At 46.1% G+C, this 21574-nt stretch overlaps 1 protein-coding gene and 1 non-coding gene across 4 annotated transcripts in view; both read right to left on the bottom strand.

Annotated features, from left to right (window-relative positions):
* Positions 1 to 2379: 2379 nt before the first annotated feature.
* Positions 2380 to 21574, bottom strand: part of SCUBE1 (signal peptide, CUB domain and EGF like domain containing 1) — a 1846233-nt gene continuing 1827038 nt past the window's right edge. For all 3 annotated transcript variants that reach the window (XM_085652470.1, XM_085652471.1, XM_085652472.1), the window contains one exon: positions 2380 to 7556. In XM_085652470.1, coding sequence (XP_085508596.1) covers positions 7407 to 7556 — 150 coding nt within the window. In that variant the 3' untranslated portion in view covers positions 2380 to 7406. The remainder of the gene's footprint in view (positions 7557 to 21574) is intronic.
* On the bottom strand, positions 13392 to 13498 carry LOC146855009 (U6 spliceosomal RNA). The gene has a single exon (XR_014958915.1). It is a non-coding gene; the product is annotated as a U6 spliceosomal RNA (small nuclear RNA).

Below are 21574 nucleotides of genomic sequence, written 5' to 3'. Positions count from 1 at the left end.
GTGTTTCCCATTCAAAGCTCTGGTCTGTCCTAACTGACATGGGAATAGATTCAGCCTTGGTAACCCTCCTTCGGGCATTATATTCTAATGCTTCGTCCAGGGTCCATTTTGGTACACAGGGCGAAGTATCTGAGTCCTTCAGGGTGGAACGCGGTGTGAGGCAGGGTTGTGTCCTGGCCCCTTTCCTCTTCTCTCTGTATACCAACGGTCTGGAGGTCGCAATGTTGAAGGGGGCCCAGGACCTCCCTCGAGTAAAAGATCGCCTAATCCCAGCGCTTCTCTACGCGGACGACGCAGTAATTTTAGCGCGTACTCCGCGAGAGTTGCAGAAATCCCTTGATAGGTACTCCCAGTTTATGGCTACCTTGGATCTAAAAATAAACATAAAAAAAACCTATGTGATGGTGGCAGGAAAGGACAGGAAAAGGGGAAAGTCCATATTCTTAAACAAAGAGATGCTGGAATTCACTAACCAATACCCGTACCTTGGAGTCTTGATTGACGAAAAACTTAATTGGAAAGCGGCCATTAATGCTAGAAAACATCATCTTATGCGCGCTATAATGGCACTTATAACATTTTCTCAGAAATTAGGAAAAAGACCACCCGTAAAACTTCTTCGCATTTACGCAGCGAAGTGCCATTCTATCGCACTCTATGGGGCAGGCTTGTGGGGCCATAAAAGCACGAATGTGCTCCAAATTGCAGAGAATGTTTTTATGAGATTTCTCCTGATGACCCCTAAACGTGTATCTACTTTTTCTTGTCACGCTGAACTTGGTATGGTCCACATCGAAGATTTGGCTAAAATCCAACCTCTTCTATTGTGGCGCCGTATTTTGATGTCATCAAAAAATGTACTTACAAAGGAGATTATAGCAGACTGCATGTCGTTGGAGCACGCAGGAAAAATTGAGTGGCTACTGTACATAAATGTTTTTTAACGATTTAGATTTGATTAAATATTATGTTAACCCCGAATCAATGTCCGAGATTTCAAAGAAAGACCTAAAAATAAGAGCCCTTTCTCATTTGGAAGAATTACGGATAACAAATGAGTCAAGTAAAACATCGGTTCAACATTCTCTGATGGTTGAGACCACTCTCACCATTGAACCATACTTGACCTACGTTGAGTCCCAATTTGAGCGCCTCCTGTTGACGCGTTTCAGACTGAATGTCTTCCATAGGCTTGTAGCCTTCCCCAAACGCAATTCCTGGAAAGGGACTCTAGTGGTGTGCCCTTGCGATGAAATTTCAGTACAAACAACAATGCACACTGTTTTGTTTTGCAAGTTTTATGCTGTTCACCGCAATTTATTGTTGACTCCACTGTTAAGAATGCTTGGTTTTAGAAGATGTCGCCCTGCTATGCTGCACCTACAGTTTTTGAACACTACACTGATTACAAAAAGTGTAGTTACGTTTTTAAAGTGTATTTATAATCATAGATCAAACCTTGGTTGAAAGTATCCATGTTACTCTAAATAATTCTACACTTTGTGTATATTGTGGGTGATATGTTCTCTGTAAATGCTTTTATGGTTATAACTGTTTTTATATAACCGAATAAAGATTATTATTATTATTATTACAAATTGTTTTGAATACTTTTTTAGATTTGGTGTTTACAATGTTTTTTTCTCATTCCCCTGAGGTAACACTAGTAGCTAAATTATTTTACAATGAATAGCTGTCCGCTTCTGTTAAGAACTTATAATTGCAAGATGAGAGCTCTATTCTGTAAGTCATGGATCAAAGGGCTGTCTGTACAAACATATTTTGCTTGTTTCAGCGCTAAAGGACCACCAAAGAAAATACCATATAATGAAGAAGCATTTAAGAGATGAGACCTCCATTCCTGAACCATGACGCTTGCATGTCTTGACCAGTCAGAAACCAATTCTACAGGGCAGTCCCCGGCAGCTCCCTTCTTTTTGTGTATGTGTGCAATATTTTGCCATTAAAGTCACACGAGTGATGATGTGAAGTAAAAAAGAACTCAAAATGTTGCCTCACATAAGTATGTTTTGCAAATGATTTTACATTTTGAAAACATATATTTAAAAGTGGTGCTCTGGAATCTTAGAAATATGCAGAGATATTTTACTGTTTATGAATATCAGACATAACCCCAGGATGCAGATGAAATGCAAAAACTAGCCGGTCAAAATGTACTATTATGGTATGGGAAATCAAGTTACTCGCTGTTGTTACTGTATCTCTGGTTAAAGTTGCTCTGAAAGAGACTTCCCATGGGCATACTCTTTACTTTCACACTTCCGTCTATAAGGGGCCGATTAGGATGGCGGGTGGCATCCTCTCGTAAACGAGACAGCTCGACAGGCTGTCGGCGGTCCTGACAGAGGCATTAGGAATGCAACCTCCACCATGTCAGTTACAATGCCTATGTTTTTCATTGCGGCGGGTGCTGATGGCTGCAGCACACGCGCAATGCAAAATGGGGCCACTTTACATACCCGTGCACTATGTGGCAATGGTGCAGGGATAAGTAGGGGCCCGCTACGGGTAAAACGCTATGAAACGGTGAGCGGAAAGGGACATCATAATCCCTACGGCGGTGCCAGGCAGGCACTGCCACCATTGTAGGGATTGGATGTCCCACCACGGGTCGGATCTGTGGTGGTCGGTCTCTCCGACCGCCACCCATCCACACGCCGTCTTAATGTGGCGGGCGGAAAATATTGTTACGATGACGTGATACTGCCAGCGACGGGCTGTCGGTGACGGTCACACCGTCATCGTAATGGGACCACAACTCTCTGTCTAGTATTATTTTCACATTCATTTCTTATGTGACTGTGACAGCTGACCTTACTTCCAAATGAATGGGCATTCAATAATGTAGGCTCATGCACTCAGTCCGGAAAACATTCCTCTCTCTCAATTTCTTGTCAAGGTGAAATTCTCAATTTTATAGGAAATCTGCCATTTTGAAAGGTGTTCTTAAACAGAGGCTGCTGGCATTCTCAGAATCTGTTCATGAATAATTTTCATAAAATCAAACATTTTTCAATGTAAACTTACGCATACTTTGTTATCAAATTCATGGCAAGCTGAGCTCTATAATAGCCACAAACTGGACCCATGTCACGAGGCACATTTAGCTGTTCCTTTTTTACACAACATCACATTCAATATTGTGACATGTAGTTCCATATTTATGAAGGTAACCTAAACTAGAAGTCCTGAAATGTAGAATGCAACTGGCTAAAATGAAGAACCCATTAAAGCGGTCATATTTATTTATTTAGTTAGAAAAAAATGGCTACTTCAGAAACCTATTTCCAACTGACAACGTAGCAAACATTAACAAAAATGAATACAAATTTTACAATAGCCTAAAAGAGTCACTGATAGATTCCGGATTAAACAGTATTTGCAAGTCTGCTGCAATCTTCCTACAATCTCATTGGTGAAACATAAACTTCGAATATCTCCTTTAAAAATAGTCAGTGCTAGACCTATAACCAAAACATGAACTATGGGTTGTGGGGCAGTTTTACGCAGCTCCGAAATACTAAGAATTTTAGGAATTTTCCTCCATGCACATGTTCTCAATTCGATTTGTAAACCACCACTCTGAAATTTTATAACAGTCTTTTTCACTTCCTTCAGCAAATTAGACCTCAATTATATTTTTCCTATTGTTTCAGTTGTGGTCACTGGAAATAAATGTTTATTTGTAGAACAATGTAAGTGTTAATTTCTAAAGTTTTCCATTACAATGTTGTCTTTCAGCCATTTTGAAAAAATCAGCATTGTTTAAAAAGCCTTCCAAAATTGCCCCAATTTTTTTTAAAGTTTTTAAAAGCAAAATCATACTAACTATTTTTCATTTAATCCACCTTATGCAATAGAGAGACACAAGCAACCGAGTTAACTCAGTACCCAAATCATTTTTTGTGAACACTATGTAGACTGCATCTACTATGGGGAGACTCAAATCCAGTCTCAGGGCTTCTTTGGCATGCATTTGCCTATCAGTAAGCAAATGCTTTGATAATATCCTCTCCTCTTTTCAAGGAATTCTGAATAAGCTAATGCATAGCTTCGAATCCATACAGAAATAATGGGAAATTTTGTTTCATACCTTTTTTATAGGATGAAAAAATGTTTCTGCCCGATATTCACAAAATAGTTTAGCATTTAATGGCTTAAATATAATATTTTGCCGATTTTGTTTAACAGAATGCGTCTTTCAGGAACAATGTGACCTCATATAACCCCTTAAATGGCAATAATTGAACACAAATACTCTTTTTTGGAAGATATGTTTCAATCGTTCTCTATTCCTCCTTTCATCTCAGAGCTACATCACCGTTCAAGATATATTCTTCTGGTATCCTCTAGTACTTCTGGCATTTTAATATTTAGCTTTATGCATGTTTCATATTGCATCATAGCCTCTATATTTACTTGCATGTTGGTGGCATCCAGATGTTTCTTCCTCAAAGTTCTGCCATTGTACACTAGAGATCCACAACTGGATGGGCAGCAACTGGTTTAAGATCATTGTGGACAAAACTGAGATATTAATAATAAGATCTAGGAATAATCTCCTGACACCTTTCTTCTGGCCCCAGAATTTTGGTGGCTGTCCAGTCTTTAAGAACCTATGGGTTCTTTTCCAGCCCCTGATAAAGACAGAGGCTTGATTCACAAAGGTACGTTACATTTCTGAGTAAGTTTACTCTATGGAAATCAGACAATAAAAGGTAAGCAGAATTTTAAATAGGTGAACTCTAAATAATGATATACCATTCATGTTACAAAATAAAGTCAAATGGAGTCTCTGCCTTTTTGTGTAATTTTGACTAAATTGTGTCATATTGGAATAGATTGTCCAAAGGAGACACGTGATCAGGTTTTGCTCAATGGCACAGAATTGTAAACTATTACACCCTTGTTTGAAAAATTGTGAGTAAAATATCTGAACAGAATAAGAAAATGAGCAAATGTTCTATTTACATGAATAAAGATAGCATTATCGTACCCACCAACAGAGGAATATCTCATGCGTGATAAATATTTTTTTAGGTGGAAAAAACAACACTATCCTCAGAAACATTGTATAAGTGTATAACACACAAAGGGCAGATTACAATGTTGGGCGGAAAGCCTCCGACCAGCTGTCGGAGGCTTGCCGCCCGACATCGTAGGTTTCAGTCCGACCGCAGTATTAGGATGACGGTAGTCAGAGTGAAAACTGCAGGGGATTCTGATGTGCTTCTGACTGGCTCAAAGGGCCTGTTGGAGCATAGGAAGCTACCATAATCCCCTAATGACAGCAGAGCGAGGCTTTGCTCTCCTGGGGGATTATGATGGCACTTTCCAACAGCCCTTTCGTGTCAGCCTTTCTGACATGGAAAGGCTGTCAGAAAGTGTCTTTGGGAGCCCCTAGCAGGGCCCCCTTATCCCTAGTCCTCCGCTATGGGGCATGGGGGCACCTATTGTGCGACCCTAAACATCCCTACACTGTGTGGCAGACACCTCATGGTGCCTGCCACTTACCGTATGGTGCCTGCCACACGGTGCAGGCATGTTTGAAAACATCCATTTCCAATGGCAGCTTGTGCTGTGGGCCTTTACCGCCCACCGCACAAGCTGCCATTGGGCAATGGATGTTCCCGACCGATCATAGGGCGGTCGCATAAAAATCCAGCGGTCGGAACCACCAACCTATGGTCGGTCGGTTCCAAATCTCAACAACATCCTAATTTGTCCTATAGTGTTGAGGCTTCTCATCTACCCCATTAGAAAATCCCTCATTTGGCCGTACAGAGCACTTAGGGTCTTACTACGATATCGGTCGGAAAGGCTCCGAATGGCATTCGGATTTTCCTAACCCGTGTCAGAATCCATGTTTCCGACTGACTTCGAAACATGACTGACCGACCGATTACGATAGAAGGAAAATGTTCGGTCATTCTGACTCGTTTCTGACCGGCAATCAGAGAATCCGAGTCGGTTGGAGCAATTCATGCAGCTCAATGGATTCCGTTTCTGACCGACCTATTGCGATGTCGGATTCCAACAGCCTTTCTGACTCGGTCTGCCCGACATGAAAAGGCTGTCGGAAACCGACTCTGGGGACCCGTATCCGGCCCCCTTTCACTCAGAGGCCTACGTTTGGGGCCCATGGGAGTACCCATGGGACACCTCTTTCAAACCATGCACAGTGTGGCAGGCATCTTGAAGTGCCCGCCACAGGGTGCAGGGTTTTCACAACCATCCCTTTTCGCAATGGGAGCCTGTGATGTTGGTCGGAACACAGGCTCCCATTGAAGTCAATGGTAGTCCAACTAAACGGTGTTCAGGACCACGATAATCCCTCGGTCGGACTTCCCGAACCAGAGTCAATCGGAAACGATTCCAACAAGGAGTCGGTCAGAATGCTTGCTGACCGACATCGTAATGAGCCCCTTAATATAAGGAAATATGCAGCACTGAAATGTTGAGATCTACCGTTTAAAGAATATTGCCATAGAATAAGTCAGCCCTGTGTACGAATTATTTGATATATCCTATACCACAAAAACAAATATACTCATGAAGTCATTGCTTGGTTCATACCACTGAAAATGTACATAATGTACTTATCTCCCCATAAATTCACAAATAATGTTGAAGTGCATTTAAAATTTAAAATATTAACATTTGTTATTATAATACATCAATACATATTTCCCCATTGTTTTTAAAGTAGGTTTAAAGACAATACCTTTTTTCAAATTCTAGAAAAAAATTGTTTACAAAAATAATTCAGGCACAAATGGCCTAATTACAAGTGACCTGTTATATTGCGATACTTGCGCAACACCTGTTTGCACAGGGATCACAAGTATAATTGTGCAAAATGTATTGCACCCAATAATTACTACAAGCAATAAAGTGCGCATCCTCCATTACACTCCAGCAGGTCAAGTCTGTATGAATTTAACATGGAAAAGGGCCCAGTATTTACCAGTAATTGCGGATTGTAGTGCGATAAGCACCAATATCAGCATGTAATTCCTCAAAAAGTCAGAATAGGCAATAATTATTGAACCTGATCAATTTCGAACACAGAGGTTATCAGATGCAATATTTATTACACTCAACACAGGCCACTTGTAACCAGACAAAAACAGGTAAAGAATGTGGCACTAGTGCAGACCCAGTATTCAAGCTTCAGTAGAATACCATCAAAATGTCCTGTGTTTTCTTATTTGAAGACTAAATATAATACTGAAAATTGGCTCTTGACAAATATAAAATAAAATGGTCAATTTGCAGTTGAAAATAAAGACAGCTTCTTGGGCCCTCTTTTCCAAATATTTCTACATCTTGGGAGAACAAATTCTTCACAGAAATATTAGCATATTTAATTTGGATAAAAGCTATCAGTAGGGCCGTAGAAATCTTGAAACCTTGGACCGTAGAAGCTTTAAAAATGATCTTGGAAACATCTCCTTTGACTCTTGAGCTGTATACTTGAAATAGTTTTGAGGGTGTGCCAACACATCAAAGAGGGCTTTGATTAGCTTCTTGTCCTAGAAGAGATAAAAGGAAATATGAGAAATATACACAATATGCGTTATGATTTTCGCTACGTGAGCAACATAGCAATTTATAATAATTGCCATTTCATCATCTGGTAACCAAGCAGGAAATACACACCTGGAAATCAAGAAAAACACTACAAGTCTCTCAAAGATGGATTTTTGGAGCTGCTGTTCATGGACAAGGAGTTCCTGCTAAGGGTTAAACACACATACATACACACGTTTCCATGGACTGCACCAAAGTAAATATCTGCACAAAGGTCGTCATCACGAGTGCCTTACGTACATATCATAATTATGAGTTGTGGAGATTTTATCGCACCTGGTAAATGTCGGGAGAGATAAAATATACACGGGAAATGCTGGTGCAGTAAACCCCAAAATTAGTATCTTAGGGCCCAATTTGTGGGCAACATTTTTAATTGCTGATAATTAGTATACATGATAAAATCCGTTCACTTTGGTGTGTTGGTTTAGGCGTGCAATAATTTTCACACTGGACCCTGGGGCACTTAGGTGGTCCCGCTACGGGTATTACGATCCAACCGCCGTCAAGGTGGTCGCAATGTGTATCTTTTGTATTGCGGCATGTGCTGTGGGCTGCAGCACATGCTGCAATACAAAAAACACATTTCAAATATCTCTGCACTGTGTGGCAGGTGCCATGGGGTGCCTGACACATGGTGCAGGGATGTTTGGGGGGTACCAAAGGTGCCCCCAAGGGCTCATGACAGAGATCCAGGGATAAAGGGGACCCACTATGTGCCCCCAAGTCACTTTCCACCTGCCTTTTCATGGCGGGTTAAACACCATGAAACGACTGTCAGAAACTGACATTGTAATCCCTACAGCGGTGCCTGAGCAGGCACTGCCACCACTGTAGGTATTACAGTTCGTCCGGCGGTCAGACGGGCTCCTTGAGCCCATCGGATTAGTTTCAGATGGTTTCTCCGCTCGCCAACCATCTGCCCGCCATCCTAATGTGGCAGGCGGTCTTGCATGGTCCAATGGAGGTGGGAGCGTCACCAATAGGCTGACGGTGGTGGTCTCACCACCATCGTAATTGGGCCCTTAGTGGGGCCCCCTAACATTTGAAAACCTCATGTATGCCTGCCCAGTGAGAACAACTGAGAAACAGGTTACCTTTACTTTGACTGCTACAGTTGGAGCCTCCAAGTGACCCTAAAGGAAAAACAACCACTCCGTTTGGTGGTACATGTACGGTTGTGACCTTCCATGAACATGCTGGAGAGTTGCAGATTCAGCGTCCTATCAGAGACCTGCTTTACCAAGGTTGTTTTGAAATTAAGCTATATTTCAACAGATATCACACTTGTACAGGGCTCAGGAACAGAGTTTCATGCATACACTTACCCAAGCCCTACTAAAATTTGGAAATGCCAGGGAGCAATGCACACCATCTAAATGGAGAAACGTGGTGGGGATGTGCTAACAGAACACAGAAGGTGGCCTATACCACCATTTTATTAAGAAGATAGAGCTAAGCTAAAGGAGGGAAGGACTTAGCAGACATCTGCCAGACACAAGACATGGGAGGATAAGGAACATCTCTGTGTACCAGTCAACTGATCTCCAGAAGAGGGCGGAGTCAAAGTAATAGGAATATAAACAAGCATTGGCAAAGCTAATGGGTCTGTGCAGTGAAACCTTTTTTTTTGTTAGATGGTCACCGTGGATGCAGCACCCACCTTTGAATAGGCTTCTTGAAAAATTAACAACCTATTCAAAGATGGCAACTTTGGATGTGCACACATTGATAGCGGTCATCTTGGAATACATTTGTAATATTTTAACAAACTCATTTAAAGATGACTGAAGTAAATGTGCACGCATCTGCTGCAGCAATCTTTGACTACTTTTGTTCAAACCCACTTCATGGTGCCCGCTGCACAATAGGTAAAAACCTTTTTTTTTTTAAATTTTTTATTAAGGTTAACAATGATTCACAGTCCGATACAATTAATTAGGCCATATTAGAGTCAGTACAATTGTTTACCAATTCTTGTGTCACTGAGAGTTCACAGCTTATACAACTAGATTTTCTATTTGACCCAGTCCCTTAAACTGTAAATGTGTTGTGTGACGACCACCAATGTTCTTCCTATGCTTTTTAATCACTCAGGTCTGGATCTGAGTCCTCTGGTGGGGGGGGGTACACAAATTCCCACAAAAATCATTCCATCTGCCCCATACCTTCTTCCATTTAAAAACCTATTTTTGAGATCGACATCTGCAAATAGTGTGGTAGTTGCACAAATGCTTATAAAAAGAAAAATAAAGTGGGATTAAAGCAAAAGAAGATGCAACAATTGGGAGGGAGATCAATGGATGGGGGGGGTATTAAAAAACCGAGCAGGATGAGGAATGGGGAAGGGCAATGGAAGCAAAAGATGTCCTTGAGGAAAGGGTGAAGAAAAATAAACAGCGAGGGGGAAAGATAAAATGAAGGCGGACTCAGCACACTGGGGAGAAAGCAGGAAAACACATGCATTTCCATTGAGTTCATGAAAGGAAAGAAAAGTAATTCCCTGAATGCAAGCAGTATCAGCTGTGGAAGGCAACAATTCAATGAAACAGAGGACTGTTAGAATAACATGCTCCTGGGTGAGACAAACACAGGAATAGTGTAAAGTCAATATATCCAGAGGAGACAACTGAGATAGACAACAAAGCCCTCCAATAATGAGCAATGGGCTTACGCAAAGTGCATACTAGAAGCAAAAGGTAAAACTGTATGTAGCCAAGCCTAAAAAAGGAATATCAGATAGTAGGGCTCATGCAGTGGACAGAGAGGATGTGTGTCTGACAATGTTACGCCTTCTTTCTTCCCACATGAGAAATCTTACTCGACAAAGCACATCTGGAGATACTACACCCTTAAACCTATGGAATCTCTTTCCTTTGAAAGGTGTCAGCTGACCTTTACCTTTGCAAATGCTTGTTGCAAAGGTTGAACAGAATCAGCAAAAAGAATAAATAAATTGCTTGATGTGGATGCTGAACAAAAAGCATTAAAAAAAAAGCCAAAATGCCTTTCTTGGCTGTTGGACGTGGTGTTATTACGTTTGTGAGCATGTCATAACAAATGTGCACACATTTGTCATGACACTCACACTGCAGACTTTTTTGTTGGTTTGCGCTGCTCTGCCCATCTGCTGTAGTAGAGTGTGGAAGAAAATATATTTTCCTGTATTTGTCCTTCATAAATGCAGGCTTCCAATTAAGTAATCAGTTTGTTAGTCCCTCCTTAGTACTGCCTTTTCTTCATTTGTAACCTCCCATGGCTACTGGCCCCTTTACTTCAGTTGTTATACCGTACGTGTTATTTAGTCTTGTGAGCACTATTTTCTTCATTGAGATTCTCTTCCTGCAATCACGACGTGCTTTTGTTACATTCAGCTGCTGTGTGCCATTTTTTTTACACATCCCGTTTCTCTCTGGTGCCACGACTTGCTTTGCTTATTTTTTAAGCAGACAAGCGACGTTTATTAAATTGCCTGCCGTGTGGAAAAGCAGGTTTGGAGAAACATTTCAGAGGCCAGGTTGAGAAAAAAAATGAGGTAATGCCCCGATTACTTACCGGTAATCTTCATTACTCCGAGTATAGTCTTCCTCGCCACATGACTAACACAGTGAGCTTCAGCTCCACACCAGAACCCTCCAAAGCAAAAAGTCAGCATCCCATGCCTCCCATCCCCTCCCAAGATGGCCGACCCAGTACACCCATGACCTCTATAAGAGGCGGGCCGGACCAACCCATCAGCCTGAAACCACCAAGCACAAACATGAAGCCGATAGCCAGACAGGGAGGGAGGGATGGGAACTCATGTGGCGAGGAAGACTATACTCGGAGTAATGAAGATTACCGGTAAGTAATCGGGGCATTACCTCCTCGTTAGTCTTCCTCGCCACATGACTAACACAGTGAGCACATACCAAAGCCAAACGGCTTCATGGAAACTCACAAGAAACCAGCAGACCAGAAGGGAACGCCCACGAATGAGGGCAAAACCCAACAGGCCAGAACGAGCGGAAGGACCACCCAAGGGAGAGGCAACCACGAGCAGGAAGAATCAGCCCGGGACCGAAAGAAACCGGGAAGGACAAAAACCCGGACCCCAGAGACACGAAGCGCCGGCAGGAACCAGCCGCAAGCAAAGGCCAAAAGGGGACAGAGAAAGGCACCGGACCAGACCGCACGGAGCCAAAGGCCGCACAAAACAGGGCCCAGAGATCAAGCCGGCCAAACACCGGCCAACGGACATCCCGAAAGAGGGCAACAAAAACCCCCCTCCAAAAAAAGGGAAACTGAAGGGACAGAGGGCAATCCCACCCCAGTGACCCAACAAAAAAAAGGCACAGCAGAAAGGGAGACGCCGACTGACAAACACAGCAACCCCGCAAGGGAGAACACCACCCGCAAGAGAGCCGAAACCACAAGAGGAACGGGGCAGCGGAACCAGACGGAAGCAAACTGGCAAGAGCCGCAAGAAAGGAAAAGGGGCGCAGAATAGAAACAGAAGGGTAAAGTAACCCCAGTCACACAAAAGACCCCCGGGGAGGGACCGCGACCCCAAGGAGAGAACCCAGGCAGGAACAAGGGAACAAAAATACCCAGGAAGGTGACAGAAACGACACCGAAGAGACCCGGCCACCAAGGGAACTCAACCAGGCCACCGCAGAAAGCGGAGAACCCACAAGCCCCCGCACAGAAGGCAGGGAAAGGCAGCGCCATGGTCCGAGCCCGCCCCTCACAGGGACCCAGCGAGACGCTGAAGCGAGCACCCACTAACGGCGAGAAGGGCAGAAGGGCAGGGCGAAAACCGAACCCGAGCCACTGCAAGAGCCCCAGACTACCAGAACCGACAGAACCCGGAACCCCAAACCCAGAGTCAAAAGATGAGGCCCCAAGCCACACCGGAAGCGCACGGGCCCACCAGGAAGCCGAGAACCGGAGGCACCAGCACCCCCAGACAGTCAACAGCACTTTCGGAAACAAAAACCCGCAAGTGAAAAAGGACAACAGGGGCAGGCCCAAGCGCAACAGGACAAAAAAGCCCGGTCCACACAGAAACTCCGGCAGAAGAAGGAACGAGAAGGCCGAAGAGCCAACACAGGAGACCCAAAGGGAGCAAACAGCACCAAAGGGACCCAGAAGAACACCGTCACACAGGTAGCCACAAACAGGGGCGAACCCAGCAAACACCCGGGAGCACAAGGCAGGGCCAGCAAGGCAGGGAAAAACCCCAGAGCAACCAAGGAACGGAAAACAGAAGCCAGACTGGAAATTCACCCAGAGTGAAAACCACAGACCCAGCACAGAACAAAAAAGCTCACGACAACCATTACGGGTAATGGAGAGTAGAACAGCATATGTGCGTCGTCAACCAACAAAACGGCCTACAATGCAACAACCACAAACGGATGAACGGCAGAGGGGACTCAACAGGATCAGAATCTGCGACCAAGAAGCCGAACACAGGCCCCAGCATGAGACGTATTAGCCGAGACCAACTGGAAGGAGAAAAACAGCCAGGCAACAAGACTGCAAGGAACGCAACACGAAAATGCGCGGAAACCGAGTGCAGGGAACATGCGAAAGGCACCGAAACGCACCAGGTGGAGAATACTCTCCGCCGAAGCGAGCGAGCAACCAATTCAGACAACCTCATAAGAGTTCGACAGTCAGCCAACTGATGACACCCAGACAGCATATGCGGGACACGAACCCTTGTCCCGTGAGATCCTACAAAACCACACGCACAAGACGTACCACTGAGCTACAGCTCCAGGTTCATGCGAAATTACATGGAACGCAGCAAGAAATTGCGCGTCACCCTTGCGCAGGGGCCAAGCTAATCTCCCCTGTATCGTTCCAACATTAGTACATGTGCCGCCGAAGCGAGCACCCAGGGCGGAAAGGAACGAAAGAATCGCGGGTACAGAGCGGACACCGGTGGCAAGCTGAAAGCAGACAGACGGGCCGAGGGACCCTCACGCCCCCAGGCGCAACAGTCGGAAAAACAGAGAAGCCCACAGCCGCCCCCACAGAGAGGGGCAGCCAAATGCCAAAACCCAAACCCCAGAGCCCGCTATAGCAGAGCATCAAGCACAAGGCGGCGGGGGAGCGCAGGGCAGGGCCGCGACGGCCAGAAGGAGGAGGAACCAGTAAGCGAACCCGACAGAGCAGGGCCTCCACCCGGGATCCCCGAATCAACCGGGGCAGAGCAATAGGAGTGTGGAGAGAAGGAAGGCAACACACCGCCAGGTCGCAGGAAGGACGACAGCGAAGCAAAAAGACAATCGCCTACAACCACCACCGCCCGCACCCGAAGGGAAGGCGGGCGGCGCATCCCTCCCCCACACAGCCAAAGCGACAGCAAGAGCCGCAAGAAAACAGAGGCGCCCGAAGCGGACGCAACAGAACACCAAGCCACCAGGCCAACGGCACACAACAACGCACCCAACGGGGCGACAAGTCCCGCATGGCACAGTAGCCAAGAGAGGGAAAAACAGAACCGGAGGAGGAAGAGTCAAGCACCCAGCCAGCACCCCCAACCACCAGGACATAACACGCGTACCGGAAAAGTGAAGCAAAGTTGCAAAGCAGAGTATTGAAATTTTGCCAACCTATGACACTTTGACAGCGAAATGCAGGACTCGAACCCTCGTCCTGTGACCGCCTCGACAACCAGAGGCACAAGACTTACCATTGAGCTATAGCTCCTGGTTCCTGGAAACCGAGAAGCCCCAGAAGCAGGACAAAACAAATGCAACAAATCACCAACCACCGAAGGATCATAAAAAAGCGAGACGACCGGCGTCTCAGAGCAGTAAGAGTGGTCAGCATACATCAAACACCACCACAAAAGAAGAGTCTGAAAGAGTGCCAATTTATGACACATAGACAGCGAGTGCGGGACTCGAACCCTTGTCCTGTGAGAGCCCCGACAACCAGAGGCACAAGACTCACCAGTGAGCCACAGCACCTGGCAGAAAAGAAGAGGAAAAAAGTCAGCAAACGCACGACAATACATTGAAAAGTATGTATGTGTAAACCCATAAGGGAAGGTAAGTACATTGACAGCGTAGGACAACCTCACAGAACCTGTGTATACGCAAAGCGCACGTTCACCACTACAGGTACCATGGCGCTGAATAACAAACGTTAGGTGATACCAAACTCAATGGCACTTGTTTAATCGACCTCAGATAGATGAAAGGCTGAGCGGACCCGCCGGGAACAGAACCCCTGACCATGATGACGAACACAGGCTCCTGCAGGAGACGCATCAGTCCACTGAGCCAACAGACCCCGCTAGAAGAAGGAGTGAGACCAGGGAGAGCCGAACCAAACCCCGCCCCCGGGACAACGAGCTGGCCCAGAGCGGGAAACAACCAACAGCGCACAGGGAGCAACGCAGACACGGAGCCCCGTAACATCAACGGCATGGGGAGAACGCGAATGGCCCAAACCAAGCCCAGACCGACGCCGACCCATTATTTTTTACTGAAAGGCATCCGAGCGCTGTACACGGAACCTGAGGGGAATCATCAAGCCAGTCCCCCCAGTCCCCGCCCGTCACGGCCCCCGGACGGAAAAGCGGGAGGAAGCAGCCGGCCCACAACGGGGCCGAATACCGCATGAAATATCCAGCCCAACAGAGAACAAACTGTCAAATCGGATCTGGTGGAGGGACGCGAACCCTAGTGTCGGAGGGGACTGCCGCACCAAAGACAAATGACACCAAAACCAAGCAACAGCTCCAGGCTTGAATCGTAGGCAAACCGAATCCCCCGCCTGAACCAGGGACCCGGGGGAGGAACCACAGAGAAGAAGGCGGGAGAAATGCCAAACCCCGCCCCCGGAAAAGCGAGCCGAGCCCCGGGCAGGAAAGTGACCGAAACCCGGCATGGGGAGCTCAAGCAGGAAGGACCCGGGAAGAGCGACGCCGAGACCAACCACACCCCTAAACCGGAGAAAACACCCGGAAGGCAGGTAAGACAGGCTCCCCAGCCGCCACCCGCCACGGCACCCGGAGAGGAAGGCGGGTGGCGGCGCATGCAAACACGGAAGCGGTGTTCCCGGGGAGAAACCCCGTAGAGACGCCACACGCCCCCGCGCTGAAGCGGGAGGCGGAATGTCCCAGCCCCAAGACAGAGTCCGGCGGGAGAGAAAATCCCACGGACATCGCCGCACAACCGCCGCCTGCACAGTAAGGAGAGGCGGCGGCTGCAACAACGGGCACAGAACCCGATAGGCAAGGACAGGCCGAGGAAAACGCCTCACGAAGGGGAGAGCACACAGCGAGCCCCCACATACGAGAAGAGCAAAAAGTCCGCCCCCCCTGCAAAACCCACGGCCCGCTAAAGCGGAGCCTAACCGGCACGAAGGTTAAACAAAAAAACGTCCCACACAAACCGGTGGCCAAAAGCAGGGGGAAACAAACAGAGTCCAAGCCCCTAGGGTCCGCTAGAGCAGGACCTCCAACCTGAGACCCACGTACCTGCTACAGCAGGCACCACTTACCTGACGCATCTGGAGAGACGTGCGCAGAACAAATAAAACAGGCTGATGGGTTGGGCCGGCCCGCCTCTTATAGAGGTCATGGGTGTACTGGGTCGGCCATCTTGGGAGGGGATGGGAGGCATGGGATGCTGACTTTTTGCTTTGGAGGGTTCTGGTGTGGAGCTGAAGCTCACTGTGTTAGTCATGTGGCGATGAAGACTAACGAGGAGGTAATGTACTTTTGCCTCGTCTTTTACACCTGGGGCGCCACAGATAGGAACGGGAGTTGGGGAGAGATGACGTGCTGAAACTCTTCTCGTCACTTCTGAAATTCTCACTGCTATGGGCCCAGGGTCTCCATTACATCAGTTAAATCCAGATAGTAGAGGCTATTCTCAATAGTGAAAGAAGGGTGTTGCTGTAGTAAAAACGCTGCGTATAAAAAGCAGAAGACGCAGACGATATTGCAAGCAGAAGTCCGCGACTTCCTGTCAATGCATTGGTAACTGCTTCCTGCCCGTTCATTTGCACCATTCACGTGATAACATTAAGGCAGGGCGGTGAATTCGGGTGCCTGCCTGGCATGGACTGTAAACAATACTCTATCCACATGTCTTTTATATACTAAGAGAACAAGGCACGCAACGTGGTTTACAGTCCGTGATTGGACTAAGCACATGATACAAATTGGCCTTACAAACATACAAGAAACCATGGTTGGACGAAATGACTGTCAACACTGGGTATTTCTTAATTCCTCCCACGGAAGTGGGCACCTTCTATGTGCGCAGTGTGTACACTGAGGTGTTTAAGTCGCAGTGCATCACAGCGCAAGCTGCCCCTGTTCCTCCCCTAGGCCAACTCCCCTAAGAAGCATGCAGAGGGACTCACTAGTAGGCAGCGGTACCGAGGCATAGAGGTCAGTGTCCAATGTAGTGGTCAGAAGCATAGTTCCCAGGGTCAGCCAGAGTGCCATACCGTCCTTCCATTCCTCCCTTGAAGTCTTGTTTCATCTGTAAGTACTTAAAGGGTTAACAGCTCACGCAACGAGGCAGCATGCTGCAGATCACAGGGTGTGGTGCTGAATCCACAACTTCTAGCCTTCTCTCAACGCAGCCACCTATGTGTAAGTTGTTTCGTTCCCTTTTGCTCACGTCACGGTGGAATGGTTAAATGGAAAGCTATTACAACATCGCGTCTCGCGGAAAGATATTTCACACGCATAAACACTGTGTCAAACGGTGTCTGAATTGATAGATAATGTTCAGGGGAGTGATATGCTCTGACCCACGTTCAGGGCGGCACTCCCTCACATAGATACCAGCTCACGCTCACCCTACCTGCATTATGTTTGAAGGCACAACTCCTTTGCCACCCAAAGTACAGTTGGCTCAGACTGGCCTTTCTAACTTAGTTCAACTACACAGGCAATGACCACCTATGGGCTGGGCCAGTAGAATTATGTGGGAGGGGATGACTAAATTATGTGGCAGGGCTGACTAAATTATGCGATAAGGAAATACATTACGCAACTTAATGTGGCATATTTTGTGATTGTATTTAAAAAATCCATTTAATTTTTACACGTTAACAATGTCTGGGCAAAATTTTCTCTTCATTATTATCAGTTCCACATCTAAATACACCAATGAGCAACTGAAAGGTGACCAGTCAATCTTTGAGAAGGACTGTGCAGCAGTTCGCGTTGCAGAGCCATTTTAAGTAACTGTTGATCCATTTGTCCTAGGAATATCATGTTAAAATCTGCTGATTATGCTTCAGATGATCGGTTATGTAGCAAATGCAGAAATTCCAAAATTATGCGGAAAACGCAGTTGCCACAGAATCGCAAAATTCCAGCGGCCCTAGCTATGGCCCTGGCTCAAAATGCCATCTTTGGCGCCTCCAGGGGCTCGTTGAACCCAATTCCACATGCTTGTTATAACCGTGTGAAAAGTTAATGAAGCACAAAAGGCCATAAAACATTATTAGAACTGCAAACAACGGGCTAGATATTGACTTTGCTGAGTGCAAAGCAATTGGAAACAGCTCGTCTCCTCTTACAAGAGAACAGTGTTTGTCGACGTTCAGTGACCTGCATTAACACAGCAACAAAACAAATCCTTCTCTCGCATTTCCCTGTCGGGTCATATAAAGTGCCTCTTTGTCATGCAGTGCGGGAATTAGACGCTTTGCTGTTGTAGTCTGTCACTAGCTGTTCTGGGGCCTTCATCCATCACTCTGTAGCAGAGGTCTCCAATCTGTGGGGCGCCATCCACCAGCGGGGCCCTGGAGTCCTGGAAAGGGGGTCTCGCTTCCCCAGCTTCACTTGTCCCTGTTATCCAAAAGGTCTGCTTTCTTTTTGGACTAAGACAGCTGTCCTGGGACAGCTAATTCAGATTGTTATCAGCTGCTTGCCTGAATGAAATGCAAATCAATTAATCTGCAAGTGTAAAGGATGAGCAATTCCGGCTTTAATTGATCAAATAACTCCAAGGTTTGTGATGACAAAAAAACAAATCTTTGAGTGGAAGTGCAAAGAGTTTCTTTTTTTTAAGTTTTCTTTATTTGAGATTTGCAACGTACAACAATACATGTCGATATTTGTTAAGTTACATATTTTCAACTCCGGGTGGAGTTGATCATTGACAACAAGTGACATACCTCAACAATAAAACAAGGTACAGAGTGTTTCTTACCACATTAATGACATTATTTTCCATCAGGTGACTTATCTAACACGATCAATATCCCAGATCCTATTCATATTTGGGGTATGCATTTCACCTAATAAGTATTATTAAGAGCAGTTATCAGTCACACGTCATCCTCCCACCTTGCATACGAGTCAAAAAGTACTCCCTGTAATCCTCATGGATCTATCCGTTCCCATCCAGAGGGTGTGTCTGCAAATAATTTTTCAGTGGCTGCCAAATATCTCAGGGGCGTGATGATTGCGGTTGCAGTGTTGCATATATATCACTTATTGTGTCGCAATGGATCAGGTCTCAAAGCCAGGCCTTCACTGTCAGTGTTTGTGCCCTGCCCCAGTGAAGAGAAACTTGACGCTTCGCAATCAACAGGGCAATTGCTGTGAATCGCCTTATATTCTTCTTCAAATGCTGAACATACCCCAGCAATGCCATCAGTGGTGCTAGGTGTAGAGTATGCTCGACCATCAGGGACAACTACTGAAATACCTCCCCCCAATATGTCAAAATGGGCCTGCAGTTCCAGGCAAGATGCAACAAATCAGCATTAGGAGTGGTGCATCTAGCATGTATTGTTAGGATCCATTTTGGCTAGTAGGCCTGGGGTTATGAATGCCCGGTGTAAGTATTTAAAATGTCGAAGATTATGGCGAGGATTATTAGATATGTATCATGTCTGTGCGCAGCAGTAATCCCATATTTTATCAGTCAATGGTATATCTAAGTCCTGCTCCCAAGCCCTGTGAGCCTTGACCCCCATGGCCGGACAGAGAGTCCGAGATAAATGCAACCAAGTGTGTTCCATCCGGTGCAGTTATGACCATCGTAAGTGGGGGAAAGTCAGCCGGTTCAACTGCCGCATCAGGGAGTGGCCTGATCAGAGTGCTGCGTACTCTATGTATGAGGAATTTGTCCATGTTTGAGGCATCAATCTGAGGGATAAGTTCCCCTGTACCACACAGTCGTCAGTCCTTGAAGAAATCACCCACCTTTAGCAAACCAAGTTTGGTCAATGTGTGCTTAGTGAGAGTTTCTGTTGTGGGGGGCAACCAAGGATTATCAGCCAGTGAAATATGTGCCGAGTATAGAAATCCAGTTCGTAAATATCGTTGCAATTTGGACCACGGCCAGTGCGCCGTTGGCAATGTCTGGATTTCGGTGGGGCATCGAGGTAGACCCTGCGGTAAAAGCGCTGACAGACGATTTGGGTATATCTGGGATCTTTCTGGCTTCAAATACAGGAGCGGGGCATCTGGGTGGTACCAATAATATGTGAAGTGAATTTGGGCTACTAAGTAGTATAAGTAAAAGTCAGGGACACCAAACCCTCCCGTTCGTATGGCATAACAAGTCTTCCAGCTGATTCGTGGTTGTTTACCAGCCCAAATTAGGCGGAGAAGGAGGAACCTCAGTTAATCAAAAAGTCTTGTGGTGAGCGCAACAGGAATGTTTAAGGTATGGTATAAAAACCTTAGAAACACAAACATCTTAATTGTGGCAATTCTAACCACCATCGAGAGGTGAAGTTTGATCCATCAGTCAACCTGCGTGGTCAGGTGGTCAATTGCCGGTCTGTAGTTAATACGGATCACTTCCGGCGCACTACAATGCAGAAAGATCCTGAGATACCTTGGGGGCTCTGTGCACCATTTGAGCGGGAATTCAATATCCACCGAAGCGGTGCCTGGAGCCAAAGAGAAAACCTCAGAGTTGGCCCAATTTATAACTAATCCTGAATATACTTCAAATCGGACCACCTCCCAAAGTAAAGGGGACAAGTTAATGTCTGGCTTCCTCACAAAGACCATCACATCATCGGCATAAAACGAGGCAACAAGCGGGCCAGTATGAAATCGTATTCCACGATGGAGATGTCTTTCCTGGATATGCCTTGCCAACAGATCCATTACTATAGTGAACAATAAGGGGGCGAGGGGACACCCTTGCCGGGTGCCTCGCGTCAATGCGAATTGAGAGGTGATCACTCTGATCAACCTCAAGCGAGCAACTGGAGAGGTGTGCAAAAGTCAGACTATATTGATAAAACCCACCGGGATCCCCAGCTTCTGTAACACTGCACACAAAAAGTGTCATTCAAAGGAAACAAATGCTCTTTCAGCATCGAATGGAACGGCTGCAGCAGGTAGGGTCGGCTCCAGTTGATTTATCACAGCAAATATGGCCCGCAGGTTTAATGCAGTAGAGCGACCCGGTACAAAGCCTGCCTGAAATGGGCACAGTATTGTATTTACTAATAGTGACAAGTGGGAGGCCAGAATCTTGGACAATATTTTAGAATCATGATTAAGGAGGGACAATGGCCTGTAGGATGTGCAACTCCGGGGTCTTTTACCCGGTTTGAGTTAAAGTGTGAATACAGCTTCCCGCATAGTGGGGGAGGGGTCTCGTCATATACCTCCAATAACCGTGGAGCCAATTCATACTGGTAGGCCTTATAAAATTCACCTGTCAGGCTGTCAGAGCCTGGGGCCCGCTTACTAGCCAGGTCCCGTATCGCCTGTTTTATTTCGCCTTCATCTATCGGAGCAGCTAAAAAATTTCACTGTCCCTCTTCCAACCAGACCAGGGCTATTTCCTGCAGATAATCCGCAAGGGCCTGACCCACCGGGGGGGTCTCTTGTTGTGTAGAAACGGGTGTAATAATATAGAAAAGCATCAGCAATGTCAGTCCCCCGCGTTAACATGTCGCCGTTGTCCATGTCCAGGTGTGTGACATATGCAGACTGGTATTGAGGGCTGATTAG

The sequence above is a fragment of the Triturus cristatus genome, chromosome 4_1 (genome assembly GCF_964204655.1).
Source record: "Triturus cristatus chromosome 4_1, aTriCri1.1, whole genome shotgun sequence".
NCBI lineage: Eukaryota > Metazoa > Chordata > Amphibia > Caudata > Salamandridae > Triturus > Triturus cristatus.
This window is presented reverse-complemented; position numbering and strand designations above follow the sequence as displayed.